Source organism: Camelina sativa, chromosome 8 (genome assembly GCF_000633955.1).
Source record: "Camelina sativa cultivar DH55 chromosome 8, Cs, whole genome shotgun sequence".
Classification (NCBI taxonomy): Eukaryota; Viridiplantae; Streptophyta; class Magnoliopsida; order Brassicales; family Brassicaceae; genus Camelina; species Camelina sativa.
In genome coordinates this window covers 20,411,540-20,433,934 of record NC_025692.1, presented here as the reverse complement: position 1 = coordinate 20,433,934, position 22,395 = coordinate 20,411,540, and the positions used below count along the sequence as shown (strand labels likewise).

The 22,395-nt window shown below is 32.5% G+C and overlaps 3 protein-coding genes across 6 annotated transcripts; 2 read left to right on the top strand and 1 right to left on the bottom strand.

The window, feature by feature from the left end:
- Nucleotides 5,608-8,785, top strand: LOC104707653 (allantoinase). Of its 2 annotated transcripts, none has more exons than XM_010424039.2 (15): nucleotides 5,608-5,742; nucleotides 5,847-5,940; nucleotides 6,033-6,156; nucleotides 6,260-6,333; nucleotides 6,429-6,505; nucleotides 6,603-6,639; nucleotides 6,724-6,809; nucleotides 6,905-6,964; nucleotides 7,047-7,186; nucleotides 7,278-7,404; nucleotides 7,491-7,646; nucleotides 7,727-7,837; nucleotides 7,977-8,087; nucleotides 8,187-8,285; nucleotides 8,398-8,785. In XM_010424039.2, the coding sequence occupies exons 1-15, from the start codon at nucleotides 5,647-5,649 to the stop codon at nucleotides 8,524-8,526; spliced, it is 1,521 nt and encodes a 506-aa protein (XP_010422341.1). In that variant the 5' UTR covers nucleotides 5,608-5,646; the 3' UTR covers nucleotides 8,527-8,785. The 2 variants fall into 2 exon arrangements, with proteins under 2 accessions (XP_010422341.1, XP_010422340.1); XM_010424038.1 differs by having other exon boundaries at nucleotides 5,838-5,940; nucleotides 8,398-8,783.
- LOC104709733 (putative FBD-associated F-box protein At1g05080) lies at nucleotides 15,638-17,646 on the top strand. Its single transcript, XM_019228796.1, has 3 exons — nucleotides 15,638-15,836; nucleotides 16,075-16,725; nucleotides 17,327-17,646. Exons 1-3 carry the CDS (start codon nucleotides 15,638-15,640, stop codon nucleotides 17,644-17,646), a joined length of 1,170 nt encoding a protein of 389 aa, XP_019084341.1.
- On the bottom strand, nucleotides 17,869-19,834 carry LOC104707651. Of its 3 annotated transcripts, none has more exons than XR_002033012.1 (5): nucleotides 19,129-19,188; nucleotides 18,933-18,982; nucleotides 18,505-18,578; nucleotides 18,355-18,420; nucleotides 17,869-18,274 (listed from the first exon to the last, which is right to left on the bottom strand). XR_002033012.1 is itself a non-coding variant. In XM_010424036.2 (5 exons), exons 1-4 carry the CDS (start codon nucleotides 19,644-19,646, stop codon nucleotides 18,573-18,575), a joined length of 426 nt encoding a protein of 141 aa, XP_010422338.1. In that variant the 5' UTR covers nucleotides 19,647-19,834; the 3' UTR covers nucleotides 17,869-18,274; nucleotides 18,505-18,572. The 3 variants fall into 3 exon arrangements, 2 of the variants coding, with proteins under 2 accessions (XP_010422338.1, XP_010422339.1); XM_010424036.2 differs by lacking the exon at nucleotides 18,355-18,420 and adding an exon at nucleotides 19,309-19,834 and having other exon boundaries at nucleotides 19,129-19,160; XM_010424037.2 differs by lacking the exons at nucleotides 18,933-18,982; nucleotides 19,129-19,188 and having other exon boundaries at nucleotides 18,505-18,926.

Below are 22,395 nucleotides of genomic sequence, written 5' to 3'. Positions count from 1 at the left end.
AACAAATTTTACCGATCTAGGGGACATGATCTTTACGACTTTACTACTAGTGACTACAACACCACAATCGATCGTATTTGTATAAGGTATACCGTTGTGGCTGAAACCATTTTGTCATAGGAAAAACCCAAAAACTTGATTTGTCATAGTTGATAACCAAAAATTATACAGTAACCACTCAAATACTTTATTAACCCCAAGGCTAGACATTTCGAGGAACTCAAGTCATTTTGGATATTTCAGATAAGGATCAAATGTGAGTTTGACTAATTGAAATTTCAAAATGTGGCAGCTATTTATATCGAGATGCGTTGAATTTTTTATAAATGTCAATGATCATATCAGACATGAAAAGGGCCTTTCGTGACATCGAATACTATGGACCCAATGATTGAACTTCTTTCTGTTTTGATTACTCAAGGTCGTCTTAGATTTATATCTTCAGGAGACACATGAAAGTCATCTAACATTTCGTCTTACATCTACAACTAGGAGATATCCCGTTAACATTTTAAAAAAAAATTATAATATAATAAGAAAAATTATTATTATATTTCTTTTTAAAAACTATTTTGTTTAAGATAATATTCATTTTTAATTGTTCTACACATCTATATGTTTAATAAGAATTATTTTAGAATATTATAGTATTTTTATGTATATTACAGATTTATATTGTTTGTTTGTTGTATTTGCATCAATATATTGTGAAATATGAAGTAATAATTTTAATATTATAATTGTGAGCAAATAAAATTTATTAATTTATCAACTATATAAATTTAGTTTTACTAACCCTGCTAATGTGGAAATTAAAACAAACATTTTCTCCGTAAATTGAGTAATATGTATTTTACATTAAAAAAAAGGTGTAATATACCATCGTTTTTAAAAATTCTAATCACAACATATGCAGAAATTTTTTTAATATTTATTAATCATAAGTATTATATGAAAATTCTAAACAATTTGTAAATAAAATAAAAGAAAGATGATAGGAGAATCATAATTTGAAATGTTAATAAAATCTTTGAAATCTAGTAATTAAAAATAATTTTATTGTCTACTTGAATATAAAATCTTAGTTTTTTGAAATTCTGATTGGTTTATATTAAAATATATATATATTTATTAATTTTCGTCCATAATTTTATTAGAGAGATAATAATTTTTTTAACTAATAATTATCTGTATTTTTTAACTAATAATTATCTGCATTTAATAAAATAACAAATACTTAAGTTCATGATAGATGATATATATATATATATATCCATATTACATTACATATTCCAAATATTTCTGAGAAAACACTCTATTTATTTTTACGAATTTTACCATCTTAGCTTTCACTTATATCATAACTAGATGAGGTCCCGCCCGATGTGCGGGTTTAAAATTTTAAAAATTAAATTAAATTTGACAAAAATATATTAAAATTTGTTGTACGTTATTTATAAATTTTATTTTTGTTATAATACACTGATCTTGTATCCATTTACAAATCTTTTATGTATGTTACTATTAAAAATGTATTTTTTACACCTAAATATACTCTATGTTACAAATATATTCTTTATCACCACCTAGAAAATGTCTATATGAACACATTAAGCCAACTATTTTACTTTCACTTCTGCATAGTTTTTTAATTACTAAAGTTGCTATCTGAAAAAACATTTTGAATAAAAAATATATTACATAATATATTAATCAGTGATGTATCATCACAATAATGTATGACCACCATGGAAAAACCTCGGCTCCGCCCTCATCCCTTGTGGAGAGAACTTTGCGTCCAACCTCCTCCACCATGGAGAGAATCTTGGCTCCGCCTTCCTCTCTTGGGGAGATAATCTTGCGTCCAACCTCCTCCACCTTCCTCCATTGGGGAGATAACCTTGTGTCCAAACTTCTCTACCATAGAGAGAACCTCGGCTCTACCCTCTTCTTGTGTGGAGAGAATATGTTCACATTTTTTTTGCCATCTCAAAATGGCTTGCTCCAACAACCAATAAAAGTAAAAACATTTTTCTAACGTCACAAAATCTTTTGATAGTAACTGATGTTAAATTTCTCAATGTATACGTGGAAGTGTCTTTGACATACCATGATGTAGCCTCTGTCTTTATAACGCATCAACCACCACCTTGCTTAGTGAGCCTATGTCCACTCTCAGTCCATGGGCTCATCTTCCTAAGTGGGCCCTACATCTATTTCCGGCTCGTGGATCCACCCATATTTGACGGTCGGTTTGTTACGTCTGAGAGGCTTTAAAAACTTTTCTACCGACCCTACAAATAAAAAAATGATATTTTTCTGTGTTTTGTCCTCACTCACACAGTTCCAACAATCACTTCCAGGAAGGTTACCCATCATGATGTTTTCTCAAGACCCTTGAACGAAAAAGTAAGTGCATTTTGGTGACATATGTGGCCAAATAAATTCTTTTAAACTTTTCCGCAAACCAGGGTGTCACAGTCTTTGAGCTCCTATGGATCTATCAACAACGATTTATGTTTTTCCAATCTATATATCTATGTTTGTTGTAAACTTGTGTTTGATTAGCCTATTTTATCCATCTATTAGGTTGATGAACTTCTACTCGTTATCTCCATTTGGGATTGAATGAATAATGGTAGCAATTATGTTTGCAAAAAAGAAGGGTTTATGACCAACCAATCAAGGTTGAGAAATTAGAAGAAAATTAATTTGACAAAATTAAAGAAACAATAGAAAATTATAAGCACAATAATATATGAAACCCAAATAATTCAAAGATGAAAAAAAAAATAAAACAATCTAAAAATAGTACAATAAATTTTAAAATATAGTATTAACAAAAGAAGACACATATATTAATCATTTTTTTGGATCTTTCCTATTCCCAACTAAAAAAAGAAAAGTAGGAGAAAATTTTAGTTTAAAAACATAAGAAAAATTGATCTTCCCATAAAAAAAAATTCTCGATTAAACAAAGTTGAAAGCAGTGTTTTTGAATAAATTATTTAAATATGAGACGATTTATGTTTATATAGAAGTGAGTATTTACAAAATTTAAAATTAATAATTAACTGTATATTTTCCTTAATATCTTTTTTTATTTTTTATTTTGTAGAATTAATAATTTAAAATTAAAAATAAGTAAATAATATTATAATTTCGAATTTTATGAAATATATATATATATATATAATCTCCTTATAATTAATTTTAAAAACTTTGTATTTTTTATAAATTATGTAATTTTTGATAATTATATTTTTACATTATTAATATTTTTTAAATTAAAATATTTTATTTTTTTTGTAATCAAATTCCTCCTATTAAATATTAAATTTTACACATGTTGAAATCTAAGGTTGATAACTTGACACATGTCAAAATCTTGTTAATGACTAACTTTCAAAACCCAACTTTATATAATAAGATTCATCTCCAAATTTTATTTTAAGATCTGATGAGATCAATTAAAAATCACCATCCAATAATACCTCTTTAAAATTAATAAAATGTACAAAAGAGGTAAGCAATTAGGTTTTGACCGAGCACAAACCTTTTTCTTAACCAACTCTTTAGCAGATATATATAACTTATGACTTAAATTCCTTGATTTCCTGGAAACTATTATGGACAATAATCCAAAGGTGTCTTGACTAGTTAGATTTCCTTTTGTATAATTGAAACTACAAGTTTCTGCAAAAAAATATATGATTAGATCGTAGAATAAGACTACCAATATACTATTCTATAAACTCACTATCAATTTTCTTTTCAATTTTTAGTACATAAGATATTTTGTTTATTCGTTGGAGCACACATCTTTTATACTCTATATGTTTCAAATTAGAATATGTTTAGTTAAATACATATATCTTAAGAAATATATTATTTTCTTTTACAAATTATCAATAAATTTTTGTTTTAAAAGACTGTTAATACTAATGATCACAAAATACAAAAAACAATTTACAATTTGCATAAAAATTGTATAACATCCTATATAATGGAAAAAGAAAAAATATCTAAAATATTTTATATTTTGAAATAGAGGGAATGTAATTTTTACATAATATGTAACAAACATCACTAACTTATGTCAAGAATCAACGATTTCCCAATGACAAACATCACTCATATAAAGGAACAATATCAATAATTTTAAACGAAATATTCGTACAAGTTATGCAATATTAACTTTTTAAGATATCCATACTTGTTAAAATGATGATGGCTAGTTCAAATTGTATTTGAATTCCAAAATAAACATATAATATAGAATAAAAGGAAACATAATAGCTCTTTCCAATTTATATAGAGAAATATCAAAAAATAGAAAAATGAAAAAGATCAATCAACTATTTTCTAAATCAAAGATAAACTTACAATTAACATTTTGTATATATATTAAAAAGGGAAAGAATGGAGCAATTTTTTTTATTAAGGTGTGACCATCACATTCATTGTTAATTTTTATTTTTATTTATTTTAATTTAATTAATTTATTAGTAATTGCTGTCTTTTATGGCAAAGAATTTCATTGATGTCAAATTAAAATTACATAGTCAGTATACATAATGTTTACATAGTCAGTAAACAAATTTATGCGTCAAATAATTAACCTAGAAAACAATTGGGTATATTTAAAAGATGAGTAAACCAATTGTATAAAGAACCAGTCCCAAAATTTATCAACGTAAGATCAAAAATTAAGTATGACTAATCGTAAATACACTAAATCCTCATATATTTTCCTTATTTTTCCACACTTCATAAGCATAAATATAGTTTTTTTGCTAACCTATAACACAAATCTGGGTATATTTCCCAACAAACAAAAGAAGAAGAAAAGAACAAACATGCATATTTGGAAATCTGAAAAAAAATCACCTCATAATTTCCCTAAGCATTTGGTAGAATCTTATGTAGACGGACCTTCAACATATCAAAAGATCTGGAGAACCAGAAAATATCAAAATCTTTGAGAGAAATAAAAATAAATCAAAAACCAAATAAAAAAATAAAAAAAACCATATACATGCATGGTATTGAATTCGAGCAAATGATTATGATATCCTATGAGGCTTGATCTTTTCCAATAAAAGAATGACATGTCAAACTCTAAGCAGTTCAAACTCTGTGGTTTTGAATGTCATAGTATTTTAACCATTAGCTCTAAATTGGTATCTTAAGATTTAGTTACATCAATAATTTTTGTTTTGTTTTGTTTGGTAATTGTGTCTGATCACTCTAGCTCGTAGTCACAAACACTGACCCATGCTTAATGCTTTAATGCTACCAACGAGCCACTAGCTAGAAAAAGTATTTTTTTTAAAAAGAAGTATTTTAAGAAAATATTTTTAGTTGGACTTGAATGCGCACACAAGTGAACCAACCAACCATATGACGGAGGAATCTGGACATACTCCAAGTTGCTCTCGATATCTCTCTCTCATCACAACCGTCCATCTTATGAATCATTCACACAATCTAACGGTCTTTACAGAGTCTCAGAGCGTTCGATAACCGAATCTTAAGGAATCTTTTCGGTTTAATAATGTTTTCATAATCCAAGTGGGTCCAATCTTTTAACCAATAAGAGAGACCTCTCAGTCTCACAGACCAGAGAGATAGAGAGAGAAAGAGATGGAGAGGACTCTGCTTCAATGGAGATTATTGCCTCTTCTAGCTCTCATCGCTGCTCTTTTATACATCTTCTTCGCTTCCCCTCGCTCTTTCCAGGTTTCGATTTCTCAAAACCGACTTCTCTGTTATCTGATTGATTAACAGGGCCAAAAAAACTGATTCCGATGTGTTTGTTTATTGATGATGGTTAGGAAACGCAGGGGAATAATAAGAAGTGTAGTCTTCTTCCTCATGATCATTACTGGATCTCTAGTAAACGCATCGTCACTCCCGATGGTGTCATCTCTGGTTCTGGTACGTTTCTAGTGGTTGTTGATCAAAGCTTTGGAAATTCTATGGAAGCATCTATTATTTCTAGTTAGCATACTCTTGATTTGTTTGATCAGTGGAGGTGGATGGAGGCATTATTGTGTCGTTGGTGAAGGAAGTTGATTGGCATAAGAGTCAAAGGAGTCGAGTGAAAGTGATTGACTATGGAGAAGCTGTCCTCATGCCTGGTCTCATTGATGTGTATGTTTATCTTTTTGAAACCATATATTATGATTCGATCTTTGTTCTAGTTTCTGCTATATCGCCCTAAAATCTTGGAACTTTTCTTGTGTTGGTTTAAAAGGCATGCTCATCTTGATGATCCCGGAAGAAGTGAATGGGAAGGGTTTCCTTCTGGAACAAAAGCTGCAGCTGCTGGTATGTTTCTCTTACTGAGACTGTTCTAGTTTCAAGAGTGTGTTCTGTTTTGTCTCTTCGCGCTTACCTGCTTGATATTGTCTTTTGTCTGGCAGGTGGAATAACTACATTGGTTGATATGCCCTTAAACAGTTGCCCTTCTACTGTATCTCCTGAAACTTTGAAACTCAAGGTAAAGCCATCCACTTTAGTTTTCCAGTTGGTAAGCTCCACACTATTCTTACAGCCTTGGTTGATCTGAAATCGAGCAATGCGTGCATCTTTTGCAGATTGAAGCTGCGAAAAACAGAATACATGTTAATGTTGGTAAACACTCTTTGCTATCAAACCTTAACCACATCTGTTGATTCAATACTGAATACATGTTCCCTAAATATTTGTATACTCTAGGGTTCTGGGGAGGTCTGGTACCTGACAATGCACTCAACTCAAGTGCTCTTGAGTCTCTCTTAGATGCTGGAGTTCTTGGTCTCAAGGTAGGTATCATGTGTCCTTTGAATCCTTATGAAGCTGTGTCTTGCTTTTCAGGTTTTAAGTGTCTAACATGACTTCTTGTCTTAATCTTTTTCAGTCTTTTATGTGTCCATCAGGAATCAATGATTTCCCAATGACAAACATCACTCATATAAAGGTTTTCTTTCTTGAGTCTTATGCTTCTTTCTCATGATTCAAGAATTATTACGGAATTGTTGATTGGCTCTTTGTTTCTGCAGGAAGGACTATCAGTATTAGCTAAGTATAGAAGACCATTGCTTGTTCACGCTGAGATAGAGAAAGAATCGGAGATTGAAGATGGAAGTGAAAATGATCCGCGTTCTTATCTGACTTATTTAAAAACCAGGCCAACTTCATGGTGAGACACAAACATTGAGTTCTTTCACTCTTTACAAATTCCTATATAATGGTTATTGTACCTGAAACCAAATCTTTATCTGAGAAATTAGGGAGGAGGGAGCAATCCGAAACCTATTATCGGTTACTGAAAACACACGGATTGGTGGTTCTGCAGAAGGAGCTCATGTTCATATTGTGCATTTATCTGATGCCAGTTCTTCCTTGGATTTGATAAAGGTATTTGCGATTTTTGGCAGTTAATATTACTATGATCATTTGGGTGTTCCTCATTGCTAAAACCATCATATTTGGTTGGATTAAAGGAAGCAAAAGGCAAAGGAGATAGTGTTACTGTTGAAACATGCCCACATTATCTAGCTTTCTCAGCCGAAGAGATTCCAGAAGGTGATACTCGTTTCAAATGCTCCCCTCCTATACGTGATGCAGCCAATAGAGAAAAGTTGTGGGAAGCTATGATGGTATAATATTTTCCATTTGAAATCCTTTATACCTTATGCGTGCTCAGTTCCTTGATTCTGACGTTTTAATTATGATTTAGAAAGGAGACATTGATATGTTGAGCTCTGATCATTCACCTACAAAGCCTGAACTCAAACTCCTGAGTGATGGTAACTTCTTGAAAGCATGGGGTGGGATATCGTCTTTACAGGTTCATTACAAGTCTTAACAATGTCTTCATTATCAATGTTATTGATATTCTTAGTAATGATGAAGCCCGGTAATATGTAGAAACTGTGAGAGCACAAAGAACTCATGAAATTTTGTATCTGGTTGGAGCCAATTTGCAGTTTGTGCTTCCAGTAACATGGTCTTACGGGAAACGGTACGGAGTGACGCTCGAGCAGGTAGTATCTTGGTGGAGCGATAGGCCTTCCAAACTCGCTGGTCTACACTCTAAGGTGCCTGCCTTATTCTCTATATAAGAACTACAGCTTCAATATTCTCTACTGATCGCAGCATTATAAGTATTGGTGGAATTGTGTATGATTTAATTACAGGGAGCGATTAAAGTTGGAAAACAGGCCGATCTTGTAGTGTGGGAACCTGAAGCCGAATTCGAGATAGATGAAGAACATCCAATACACTTCAAACATCCTGTACGTAGACAGTATTTACAAGAAACATACCAATTTAGAGCTAATGTTGAAACCCGAAGGTCTAATCTTTTATGTTATGTGTTTGCTTTGCTTGTGGTGACTTTATATACAGAGTATCTCGGCTTATCTGGGAAGAAGATTATCAGGCAAAGTGGTTTCGACATTTGTGAGAGGAAACTTGGTTTTTAGAGAAGGCAAGCATGCTTCTGATGCTTGCGGGTCTCTGCAACTCGCGGCTTGAAACTAAAAAAAGGATTTATCCGCAACATTGTAAGAAACATAAATATGTGATCAAGCCAGTCATCGCTGGCAAATGAAATCAAGAAACAAGAATGTTGAGATTTATTCAGATTGATTGATGCTGTGAAGATTTTAGCGAGTCTTTGACCCATACTGCAAGTAAGGTTAAGACTCTCGCTTATGTAACTGGACCGACTTAATAGATTGGTTGTAATGGTTTAAGTGTATAATGTAAATAACCGGCTCACATTTGATCGATCCATAACCGGGTTTCCATTCGTACAAAACATTTAGTTAGATCGGTTCCATTAACCCGCTGCCTCGCCTATGACCTTGCCGGCTTCTCCAAAATTTTGGGTTCACTCCTAAGGTACTTAGTGAACCGTTCAATTCTCTTTATTTTAACCAATGGGAATCTGATATGTCATAATACATTTAAGAATTTATTCATTCACTTCTTTACAAAATAAGACAACAAAATCTGTATACATTATTATAAAGATAAAAACTTAAACTGCTCTTTTATAAACTCAAACCAATATATAATTTCATTCAAATTGTAAAATCTAAACTCTAACCATCTCATTTGTAAACCCAAACCGACATATAGTTTCATTCTAATTGTAAAATCTAAACCCTAACCATCTCATTTGTAAACCTAAACCGACATATAATTTTGTTTTAATTGTAAAATCTAAACCCTAACCACTTTATTTGTAAACCCAAACCGACATATAATTTTGTTTTAATTGTAAAATCTAAACCCTAATCATCTTATTTGTAAACCCAAACCGATACATCATTTCATTTGTTTGGGCAAAAATAATAACTTCATTTAGATACGGAAAACAAGAAATATAAGTTGAATAGTCATTTTATTTATCAGAGTCTCGAGCTCAAATACAAGAATTCAAGGCACAATGAATCAATCTATAAACCATAGTCGCGTTCTAGAGTTGAGTCGTTTATCTTGTGTTTTAGGTCTCTTTCTTTGCTCTCGATCCCCTCTCTCGTGGAGGTCGCTCTCCTTTTTATATAGAGATCTCTTTACCCTAATCCTTTAGGATATGTCTTCGGCTTGCCGACTCTATCTATGATAGCGTCGGTCTCGAGACTCTTGGCCTACTGGTAAAGTCGGTCATTAGACTCTTGGTCTATTAATAGATCCAGTCATGTGACTTTTGGCCCATTGACGAAGTCAGTCGCGAGATTCTCGGCCTATTGAAAAAGTTAGTCGCTAGATTCTCGGCCTATAGACAAAGTCAGTCGCGAGACTCTCGGCCTATTGATAAAGTCAGTCATAAGCTCTTGGCTCAGTGACAATCCATTGATGGAGTCAGTCACGTGACATTTAACCCATTGATAGATTCGGTCACGCGACTTTTCTCTTATTAGATTGACACACTTGTGTTGACTTTGTCGTGTAGAATATGAGTTGACCCTATCCAATATCTTTGTGAATATTCTCTCTGCTTCTCTTGATTTATCGGGTTTGTCGAACTAACCACGAAATTTATTTATTTAATAGAGAAGATAAAATTATACCCAACATCATTCTAATTGTAAAATCTAAATCAAACCAATATTAAACTTTCTTTAAAAAAAATTATACAGAATTTGTTTCTTTAATTTGTTTTGCTTTTTAATTTAATTTTGATTTGTTTTTTAAATAAAATAATGTATAAAAGATTCTGATTGATTGAAAAGGAAAAGGTGAACAAGAAGGTTCACCCTATAAGTGAACCTAAATATTCGAAACTCTTGATGAGCTTGATTCATCTTCCTCATGCGATTTCTGTCGAGGTAATTTTGTGTTGGTTCAAAACTTCTAATTGTATAATCCATTACAAAAAGGAAGATTTGATTATGTATATACATAATATCAAACACATATATAAAGAAAACATTTTATTGAATTTTATAAAAAGTAATACATAGCATACTATACAAACATCAAAATAATACAAATTTTATATTTTTCATACTATATACGTAGGATGAGTTATAATAAATATAAGCTGAAATTATGGTTTATTTTTAAGAAATATATCAAACTAATATTAATGTTCTGTCTATTTAAAAATATTTGTATGATATATATATTATATTAAAAATTTTAACTAAGTAATTGTGGTTGTGGACAAGCGATAAACATTGTCGTTCAAAAAAACACACCATGTTTTGTTCACTCGAAAATAAGGAAAATACATCAAAATCCAAATGATAAAATTTTCTGGAAGAATTTATTTTAACAAATAAATTCAATCGATGTAAATAATTATATAATAAAATGATAGATACAAAAATCAGCACGTATGTGCTGGAGTCAGGCTAATCTACTACACAGTATAAACTCTATAAATTAATAATTTTAGAAACATATATTTATTATATTATAGTGTAAATTAATAATTTATAGATATATATTTTAATTGTTTAAATTCTTAAAATTCTGAATTGAGACATAAAATAAGAATAAATTTTTGGATGTTATAAATTTTGTGGTTTTAGAATTGAATTTGTAATATTATTAACAATAAATTATAAATTTTATTAAAAAATTCATTTATACACATAACATACATAAATTCAAATTTATAAATAATAATATTAATTGTCGCATTTTAATAGCATATAAAACTATCAAAATGAACATTCTATGTAACAAATAAGCGTAAATTCGAATGTACTTTTTATGCATTTTAAACAGTGAATCCTTCTCTCTTAGACCTTCTCTTTCTTCTCCTTCTCCTTAGATCATGTTTATTGGTTATATTGGTGTGACGGTCAGACAAATAAAAAATCAAAAAGTAATAAAAAGGTGATGAAAGAGAAAGAGATAAGGTCTCTCCCGAGAGTGTTAAAGACACCACGAGATCTTATTTTTGCTAAATGCCATAATTTGATTGGTTGATTTTTAAAAGACAAATAAAATTTAAATTAAATAATATTATGTACTCGGGTCGGGTTCAGGTAGGAACCTTTCGGGTAGAGGAGTTTAGGACCCATTAAAGTAAATAGAAAATATCGGTTCGGGTTCGGTTCGGGTCTTACCAGGTTTGGGTTGGTTCGGATCTAAAATTTCAGAACCTATAAATACCCGAAAAACATCGGGTATCATTCGGATTTAGGTATTTTGTACCCGATTACCCAAAATTTTACCCGATTACCCGAGAAACTCGATTTTTACCCGATTATCCAAAATTTTTAATGCTTATTATTTCCGGTCTTTCGAGCAAACAGTTGCTCCAGCTTCAACCATAAAGAACGAGCATTAGTCTCATTTTCAATATGATTCAACACATTATCATCTACCCATTGCCTTATCAAACCACACACTTGGCGATGCTGCAATTTCCACTGATCATCAGTCTTATCTTCAGGTTTCTTCGCCTAAAAGACAGGAACATGAAATTCCTTCATGAAAAGCAAATCTTCCATCTTGCATTTCCATAGATGATAATTAGAACCATTCAAGCTTATCATTCTACCAATATTTTCCATCGTTCACAAAAGCAATCAATAACCAAAGTTATTAAACCAGTGCTCTGATACCATTTTGTTGGGGAAACAACGCACAGTTGCGCAGCGGAATAAAGTTTCACCCTAACATATGTGAACCTGTGAGGAAAATATAATAATCTTGGTAGCAAAAACTTCAAAGCGTAAAATAAACGAGACACAAAATTATACGTGGAAAACCTCCGCAATGCGAGGAGTAAAAACCATGGGACCGTAGTCCACTCAAAATTCAACTATCACCAAAGTATTTGAGTACAACCACGTCCTATCCATAGACTAAGGCTACAAGTAGCAATCTCAATAAGAAAACAACACAAGAGAGAACACAAAAGGCTAAAACTATGCAGTTCCAAACGTCCCTAGATTCACTAAGATTCCGGCAACCTATTCAGATCTCCACCGTAAAAATCCTAGATAAACAAGTCAGGAACAACTCTGCAAAATTTCAGCTCAAACCGAGAAAATCTCACCGTTGGATCTTACAAACACTCACGACAGATGCTGCAGAAAAATCTGGAAATTCCAGATACGACCAGCCACGCTAAAACTCAGATTTCTCACAAACCGTTTAAACAAGATCTCCACCGTCAAATATGTAGAACACTGAGTCACGAAGCTACCCTCCAAAAATCAGCCAGATCGGAACTCGTTTAAATGTCTAGACGTGCAAAACATCAAACCCTAAAGGTTATGTTTTTCTGTTCTGCTTTAGATCTGAAAATCAACTCTCTCCTCTCTATTTTTTTTCTTATACCAATAATTAGTTTAAGAATGTTTATATAGTGTGTAATTTTTTTCCTTTTGGTTGTTGCTCATTCCCTTTTCTCGCCCCCCTTTTCCCTTCCTCTGCTTTTTTTTTTTTTCCTTCTCTTTTTTTTTTCCCCTTCTCTTCTTCTTTCTTCTTCTTCCTTCTCAAATACAATTGGAAACTTTGCTGAGCTTGATTCATTTTCCTCAGGCAATTTCTGTCGTGGTAATTTTATGTTGGTTCGAAACTTCTAATTGTATAATCTATATATACATTTTTGGAGACATTTAGCAAATAAATTCTAGAGTTGAAACATATTTACAATCATGTCATTAACATTAATTATTAATTTATATTTTATTTAATTTATTAATATTAAATTTCAATTTTTGGAAACAAGATTTTTCATCCTAATAAAATTTCCAAAACAATAGGAACCACTCCCTTTAACATTAAATATTAAGTTTAAAATAAAATAAATTAATATTAAATTTCCAATTTTACAAAACAATATTTTCTCCATAGAAACATTTTCTAAAAAAAATAGATACACACATCTTGGGTCCATTTTAATAACCATGTAGAATTTATGTCAAACAAATAATTGTTAACAACTTTTATTTGCATTTCACAACAAAACTATACATACTAAAGTTAACTGATTCTTTATATATAAAACATACAAAACTATAATACAAAATTATCCTGTACATATGTATATCTAAACAATTTAAAATAATAAAAATACTACTATCTGTAAAAAAAAAAAAACACAGTATATTTCTTCTATAAATCACTACCTATTTAATTGTATGTTATACTATAATAGAAAACAATAAACCTCAAACAAAATACTTTCTAATTTCTATACTAACTAATATATCTATATTTGTAACGTTGTACATTTAAAAAAAAATACAAATTAAACATTAATTATATACAGTATATAGTTAATCTATAAAACAAATTATATTTTTTTATTAAAAAAATAGCCGCGGGTGAATATCTAGTTCATTACAAAAAGGGAGATTTGATTAGTTATACATAATATCAAACACATATATAAAGAAACCATTTTATTGAATTTTATAAAAGTATACATAGCATAATATCAAAGGAATGTCAATTTAATTTAAATTTCACTAAAATACAAACATTGAAATACTAATAATATAGAAAAGGTTTGATAGTGTAATGAGCTCATTTATTTTTAAACTTTTTTCTAAACAGAGCCTAAATCAGAAAATAACAACTTTATTTTTTTCTTTCTTTGCTTACCTACTTTCCTGTAAATATTTACTTTTCTAGTTTATTCTTCCATAATAATTTCCAGAAAAATAGTTAGGCAAATAAAATTATTATCTTTGAGAGTTATATACTTATATTACCAAGGATCAGATTTTAGTTAAGAAAATAGATGATCTTGTAAATATGTTTTGGCAATATATAGGGGAGAATTTGATAGAAGTGTTTCAAGCGTATGCCTTTGGACGAGGACAAATTTATCAATTACAACCAATCCAAAGATATGTATATTTATAAAAATAAATCGTTACGCTTTATGCGTTATTGTTGTTTTGTTTTCTTAAGGATGATCAAGCTAAAAGCAATGATGATGAGCGTATTAAAAATATTACTAAAAAATATTTTAAGGAAATAATGAAAATCTTTTTGATATATGTATTATAACAATTTTATTTGATAAATTAATTAGCTGTGATTTACATTATACACTTAATCAAACCATTACAACAAAATCAATTGAGTCAATCCCACTTACATAAGCAAGAGTCTTAACCTTACTTGCAGTATGGGTCAAAGACTCACTCATTGCTTCACAGCATCAATCTGAATTAATCTCAACATTCTTGTTTCTTGATTTCATTTTGCGAGCGATGATTGGCTTGATCACATATTTATATTTCTTACAGTGTTGCGGATAATTCCTTTTTCAGTTTCAAGCTGCGAGTTGCAGAGGCCCGCAATCATCATAAACATGCTTGCCTTCTCTAAAAACCAAGTTCCCTCTAACAAATCTCGAAACCACTTTGCTTAATAATCTTCTTCCCAGATAAGCTGAGATACTCTCAAAAAAATTAATATAGAGTATTCACGTTCCCAGAGCCAGCGCTATGTTTTTTGTGGCTACAAGCAAACTGAAAAAAGCTGATTTGCACAGATTTAAACTAATTTTTTTTATCAAACTAAATAATAAATCTGAATAGTTTTAACAAACTCCTTTCAATGGACATCATCACTGCTATTTTTGTTGATCTCCTCTGAAGTCTCATCAATTTTAGAAGCTTCAGTTCGTTAAAAAATATATTAAAAATTAGCATAAACAAAGATATAAAAAGAAGAAAAAAAGCGAAAGCTGAGAGTTTGGGGAATCGAACCTGGCAAGTGAAGGCGAGAGAGACCTAAACACTACCACTACCACTAGACTACTTATACCTACCTAATTTTGAGGCCGAAAATATATTATTGGCCGCAAGCACTTGCTTGCTTCCCTTGTACCTGTGGCCGGCTCTGCACATTCCATCTCAAAATATAATTTAATTGTATATTACAAACAAAAAAAAAATTAGTAATCGGTTGTGTTTTCTTTAATTCACCTATTATTCCTCTCCTCTTTCGATCGTGAAACAAATTTACTTTTATTTTCCTATTGATAAAAGGAAATATTGTAGTTATAAATAAAATTAGGATGACACAGGTCGTTGCCAAAAAAAATCATAACAAAATCTCTTTGTGTAAAAAAAAGACGAAAGGAACTTGTTGATTCCTCTATTGAAGGGGGTCACGTCAGAGAGTCGTTCTCTTAGAGATTTGCCTCGTGAAGATGATACAAAACGCAAATTGTTGTGGTGTGAGTCGAATCGAAGAAACCGTTCCTGAAGACAGGATTAGTGCATTGCCCGAAGATTTGCTCGTAATGATCTTGGATCTTGTTCCGACAAAAGACGCAGTGGCCACCATGTTTCTTTCCAAACGATGGTTCTCTGTTTGGACGATGAAACAGAGACTTGAGTACATTGACAGCGAAGAGGAGGAGAAGAAGGTGGAGGAGGAGGAGGAGGGAGGATAGTGATAATGATAATGATAGTGATGGTGATTATAGTGATGATGATGATGATGAGCATGAACATGTGGACAGTGATGATGATGAGCATGAGCATGTGGACAGTGACGATGATGAGCATGAACATGTGGACAGTGATGATGATGAGCATGAGCATGTGGACAGTGATGACGAGAACGAGAATGAGGATCAGAAAGTGGAGGATGAAAGCAAAAAGAGCGTCTGGCGGTTTCTTGAGAAATCATTGCAACTCCACAGAGCACCCGTAATATCCAACTTGTGTATTGTACTCGGTCCAAGTTGTCCTACCGATGCTGATGTCGGGAAGTTGGTTGCAAACGCTGTTGATCGCTCGGTGCTTGAGATGAAACTCCAACTCCTCTGGTCCGCAGATCCTGCCATATTGCCCAAGACCCTTTACTCTTGCCAATCTCTCGTGACACTGACTCTCTCCGACAAGATTCTCGTGGATGTTCCTTCTTCCGCTTCCTTGCCATCCCTGACAACCCTCTACCTTCACGATGTGTTGTATAAAGACGATGATTCCCTGGTTAAGTTATTATCGAGCTGTCCTGTTCTGGAGAAACTGTTTGTTAAACGAAACAAGAAGGATGACAATGTGACGAGGTTTCGTGTGGAAATGCCTAATTTATTGTGCGTATCGTATAAAAATTTAAGAGACGACAGTGGTGTAGCAGACACTGGTAGGTACTTGGTTATAGTTACTTCGGCATTAACACACTTTGAAATCTTTGACGCTTCGGGGGACTCTCGCTCGATGGAGATGCCTAGTCTTGATAGTGCAACTATCGCCATTGCTTCTTATCCTGATGACAAGTTTCTAAGATGTCTCTCTCTCTCTCTCTCTCTCTCTCTCTCTCTCTCTCTCTCTCTCTCTCTCTCTCTCTCTCTCTCTCTCTCTCTCTCTCTCTCTCTCTCTCTCTCTCTCTCTCTCTCTCTCTCTCTCTCTCTCTCTCTCTCTCTCTCTCTCTCTCTCTCTCTCTCTCTCTCTCTCTCTCTCTCTCTCTCTCTCTCTCTCTCTCTCTCTCTCTCTCTCTCTCTCTCTCTCTCTCTCTCTCTCTCTCTCTCTCTCTCTCTCTCTCTCTCTCTCTCTCTCTCTCTCTCTCTCTCTCTCTCTCTCTCTCTCTCTCTCTCTCTCTCTCTCTCTCTCTCTCTCTCTCTCTCTCTCTCTCTCTCTCTCTCTCTCTCTCTCTCTCTCTCTCTCTCTCTCTCTCTCTCTCTCTCTCTCTCTCTCTCTCTCTCTCTCTCTCTCTCTCTCTCTCTCTCTCTTGCATATGTCCACTAAATCAAGAATGGGTGAAATCAACTATACTTTTTCTTCAAAATTCTCCGAAACTAAAATATATCATGTTCTATTGCGTACGTATCCTCCCTCCTCCAAGTTCGATGTCTTAAAAGGTTGAATGTTTGTGTTTGATATATATATAGCGGTTTTTGCTTCGCAGGGACATACCACCAAGGATCTTCCACTTTCTTGGATTCAACCGAGTTCTGTTCCTGGATGCTTGTCGTCACAACTCGAGGATTTTGAGTGGTATGCATATGTAGGGAGAGAAGAAGAGGAACAGTTCTTGACATACCTCTTAGCAAACTCCAACTGTTTAAAGACTGCAAAAATCTCTCTGAGTTTACCCACCTGCGAGTTTGAATCCGACTTCGAGCTTGCAAAGGAGATGACGATGGACGGCTTCAAAGACATTCCTAGGGTTTCAACAGAATCCCAGCTTGTAATCAAAGTTTTAACATGATCATGTATTGAATACTTTTTTCATACTAATACACAGACAACGAATCAAATGTATAAAATGATTCATCCTCGTCCAAAGAAACCAACACAATAGTAACGCATAAAGCTTAATGACTTGTTTTCAAAAATACACATATCCTTGGCTCGATTGTGTTATGACTTATGAAGTTATGATAGATCATTCTTATGAGTTTACAAGTTTTCCTTAAAAGAATTGCATCTATGAAGGGCTATCTAATTAATGTAATGTATGCATTATCAGCAAAGGCCTCATCATAGATGCGTTACCACTACTGGTCCATATATCCAGTAAGAGCTATATTACAAAGGAGTCTTTTGAAAGAGGTTAAACTCATTCTAAAGAAGACAACTGTGATATAACGTAAACAGTGAGTACAAGAGTAGAAGGCAACAGCCGTCTTTATTCACTCCTAAGTCTCAACCAAAAAATCTGCTCTATATTCAAGTACTTTGGTTTGCTAAAGAGTTAATCGGTAGAGTGCATGAAGACAACTCAACCAAATCCAGCTTTACAGCCTTAGGCTGAGGGCAATCTTTCTTTTCTGTTTCTTCACCTTTTTCTCAAAAGACATTCTCTTCATCTCTTCAACTTTTACCAGCTTCATATCCTTCAACAAGTTGAAACCAAGTTAGGTTATTGTCAATGAGGTGAATATATTAAAGTTTAGCAACACAAGCAAAATTTCACCTGCTTAAGATCTGATTCACGTCCAAGATTGCTGACAGATGATACTGGTGCTGCTGTGGCAGATGGCTGTGAACAAAAGTCGAAACCTAAGTCAAAATATTTCAAAAGAGGTTAACACATTAAAGTTTAGCAACACAAGCAAAATTTCACCTGCTTAAGATCTGATTCACGTCCAAGATAGCTGGTTAAGTTGTCTACAGATGACTCTTTTCTCACCATCATGTCTTCATCACATTCATAAAGAGACATTTTCATCACATTCATAAAGAGCAATTTAACAACAACAGCAACAAGAGACCTATTTACTGTTTCTCTCTATGACATCTCTAACACTTTCTGGGACGCAATAGGGAAAATGATTCTTATTGAATCCTAACAACAAGTCTTGACAGAGACAACAAGTCGTTTTCTTTTAATGAAGACGCAAATAGATAAAATCACAGAAAATTCTTAACACTAACAAGGAAATAAAACCTCGGGAAAATTGTACAGCGGAAGCCAGAAACGAAGAACAAATCTTTACGGAAACAATGAGTCATAATGAAGACGCAATTAGAGAAAATCAGAGAAAGTTGTACCTGTTCTTCCGTGAACCTTTTCTTCTCTCCCCTAAACTTCTTCTTCAACCCTAAATGAGAAGAGGAGGAACTTATTTTCTTAAGAGATATTGAAGAAAAGAAGAAGAAGCGCTCGCGAATGTGAAACCGAAACAGAGAAATCACAGGAAAAAAAAAAAGAAGCAAGAGAAAATACAGCGAGTTCTTGATAAATTACCTTCTCTTCCGTGAAGGTCTTCTTCTTGGTTGCTTCAGTAGATACAGAATCAAATTAAGAAGAAGAAGAACTTTCTCTCAGGAAAATGAACTTTTTCTCGGGAAAATTTGTTGACAGAAGCGAGAATGAGAGAGAACACAACTGAGAAAATACGAGAGAAGATTGTAAAAGAAGACTTACGAGTCACGGAAGATAGAGGAGAGGGAAAACAAATGGTTTTTCCTCCAACGTCGTATAAAGTAGTGACAGCTGTCACTACTCTTGTAACGGCCTGGATGCGGGTCGAACATCTGGAACGGGTCGGATATCCGGATTCGGATCCGAACACATATCCCGTTAGAAAAACCCGGATATATGTCCGGATCCGACCACTTCCCAAGTCGAGGAAACACTAGACCGAGCCGTCGTAGAAGGAAGTCTCCCAATCTCCGGGCAATACTCGCCCTAGATCTTTTACTCTCGCTTTGAATCTGGCCACCGACGCAGAAATCTGCTGAATCCACCGTCGCGAAATCCATCGCGGAAGAGACTTACGGCGGCGCATCAAGTACTGTAGTGATGATAATATCGAACGGATCCACTCTTTGAATTCGAAGACGAGGCGGAGCATAGACGTGGTGGCAGTCTCCCCGATGATGAGTGCATCGTGTGAAATCAGGGAAGTCTTTTTTTGTGTGTGTTGTGTTGACCAAAAAAAAACCCTAAGGGGGAGGTATTGGTTTAGGATTTAGAAAGAATTTTAATGACTTTAAAAGTTAGGTAAAATATATTGTTATTCAGTCAAGACTTTTAAAAACTCTTTAAAAATTTGGTGTTATTGGTTGTGGATTTGTAAAAAGTTATCTAAAATCTTGATAAATCTAGTGTTATTGGATTAAGAGTTTTATAAAGTCATTAAAAGTTTTATGTTATTCAAGTAAAACAAAAGAATCTTGGATTGTTAATAAATTCAAATTTTATGTTATTGGTTTAGGATTTTATATCATTTCCTTCATAACAAAAGTCATGAAAACTCTTTCATCAAATAGAAAGATTTTACAAGATTAGAAAAAACAAATCATCAAGATTTTAAAAAACTTCCTAAACAATATCTTAGAATCCTTCATTTTTAACTTTCAATTTTCTATGATTCTAACAATTAGCAAAAACATAAAGTCATTAAAATTCTTTCTAAATCCTAAACCAATACCTCCCCTAAGATTTCATCCCAACCAAATTCGACTTTATGAGATTCATATGTATTGGGCCAAGTCATACATTAAGCCCAAACCGATAATACATTATGGTCACGTTGCTATCGTATCTTGGAAAGAAGTCCAAAAAACAACCGCATCTGATTTTTTTTTTAACATTTAATCTCCCGTTTTTTATTGGAATAAAATTAACACCAAAAGTTAACAGCCGTCACACCAACAAACTAACAGCCGTCAACAGACGTTACAAAATTTCTGTATTAGTCGTATTCGTATACCATTCGTTTCCAATTGATAATCACATTTATTATCGTGGTTTGTTAGTTTCCTCTTTTTTCTTAATTATTATTTTTCCCTTCACTCTTCACAGAAAATTCCTAGGGGTGAAACTGAAACCCAATAATTTTTCTTTAGATATATAAAAAATTGTTTAAGAACAAAACTAAATAGATTTTGTCGGGTTTATGGGATATATCGGCTGAATCTTTATATATCCAAGAAAAGAAAGAGAGAATAAATGTAACAAAATTCTAAAAACGGGTTATGATTTTAGTTGATTACTTGATTTCAAAATCCAAAACACAACGGTATAGGAATTAATAGATACATGTAACAAAATTTGAACAATTAAAAATACATGTACTTTATAAATTAATCGATAATAAATATTAACTTATAGTGATAAATTAATAGAATATCGTAGTGCAAATTAACATTATTAGTTTATAGAAATTTTCCTATATTTACTAAGAATTAAACATCGCAGGCCGGGAACTCATGTTTACAAAAATATTTTAGGCTTAGATTGATATGGATGTTTCTTGTATTAGTGTTATAATCATTTTTTTCTGTCAACAAAAGAATCAGCTCAAACGAGGTAGTTTGGTGGAAAATTGTTTACAAACAAAACATGATGCAAACTTGTGCGCGCTTCGCGTGCCAAGGAGTCCGCCTTAACATTAGAAATGCGAGAAACATAAACCAAAGAAAAAAAAGAAAACTCCTCCCTGTCAAGTTTTATGTCGTCTAAGTATGTTGCGAAGGCCGGCCATTCGTGAGACTCGTGCTAGATCACAGGTTGAAATTCATTTTATTTATATTGTAATATTTATTTAAAATATAATTTATGTGATTGTTTTTAAAAATTTTTTTGGATAAAACATTATGCAATAAATTATATGCTAAATATGAAGTCTCGAAAAAAGACACATATTTTGTAAGTTTTATATTGTTAATGATTCTAGATAAGTACCTGTGCTATAAAACTAGTTAAATTTTATTTCCTAATGTATATTGTAACTCACTATTTAACTTGTAACCATTCAATCTATCAATTTCGTAATCTATCTTTGGTTAACGTTGTGGTCTATCGATAAAATCTGTGGAAACTAAATTTGTAATATTGTGTTTAAAGATTTTTGGAAACAACATGATATAGGAATAAAATCTTCTGAAAATACAGTTTGGAATATCCATGATTTTATTTGTTACTATTAATATATCAATTATCAANCGAAATCCATCGCGGAAGAGACTTACGGCGGCGCATCAAGTACTGTAGTGATGATAATATCGAACGGATCCACTCTTTGAATTCGAAGACGAGGCGGAGCATAGACGTGGTGGCAGTCTCCCCGATGATGAGTGCATCGTGTGAAATCAGGGAAGTCTTTTTTTGTGTGTGTTGTGTTGACCAAAAAAAAACCCTAAGGGGGAGGTATTGGTTTAGGATTTAGAAAGAATTTTAATGACTTTAAAAGTTAGGTAAAATATATTGTTATTCAGTCAAGACTTTTAAAAACTCTTTAAAAATTTGGTGTTATTGGTTGTGGATTTGTAAAAAGTTATCTAAAATCTTGATAAATCTAGTGTTATTGGATTAAGAGTTTTATAAAGTCATTAAAAGTTTTATGTTATTCAAGTAAAACAAAAGAATCTTGGATTGTTAATAAATTCAAATTTTATGTTATTGGTTTAGGATTTTATATCATTTCCTTCATAACAAAAGTCATGAAAACTCTTTCATCAAATAGAAAGATTTTACAAGATTAGAAAAAACAAATCATCAAGATTT

Bases quoted from the DNA above. Each gene is read 5' to 3' on its own strand.
- LOC104707653 (XM_010424038.1), top strand. From the start codon at position 5,647: ATGGAGAGGACTCTGCTTCAATGGAGATTATTGCCTCTTCTAGCTCTC. The intron at 5,743-5,837 runs GTTTCGATTTCT...GATGATGGTTAG, and splicing joins CTTCCCCTCGCTCTTTCCAG to GAAACGCAGGGGAATAATAA. The intron at 7,838-7,976 runs GTTCATTACAAG...GCCAATTTGCAG, and splicing joins GTGGGATATCGTCTTTACAG to TTTGTGCTTCCAGTAACATG.
- LOC104709733 (XM_019228796.1), top strand. From the start codon at position 15,638: ATGATACAAAACGCAAATTGTTGTGGTGTGAGTCGAATCGAAGAAACC. The intron at 15,837-16,074 runs GCGAAGAGGAGG...AGGATCAGAAAG, and splicing joins GAGACTTGAGTACATTGACA to TGGAGGATGAAAGCAAAAAG. The intron at 16,726-17,326 runs GTCTCTCTCTCT...ATATATATATAG, and splicing joins TGATGACAAGTTTCTAAGAT to CGGTTTTTGCTTCGCAGGGA.
- LOC104707651 (XM_010424036.2), bottom strand. From the start codon at position 19,646: ATGGATTTCGCGACGGTGGATTCAGCAGATTTCTGCGTCGGTGGCCAG. The intron at 19,161-19,308 runs GTAAGTCTTCTT...TATCTACTGAAG, and splicing joins TCCTCTATCTTCCGTGACTC to CAACCAAGAAGAAGACCTTC. The intron at 18,983-19,128 runs GTAATTTATCAA...CTTCTCATTTAG, and splicing joins AGACCTTCACGGAAGAGAAG to GGTTGAAGAAGAAGTTTAGG.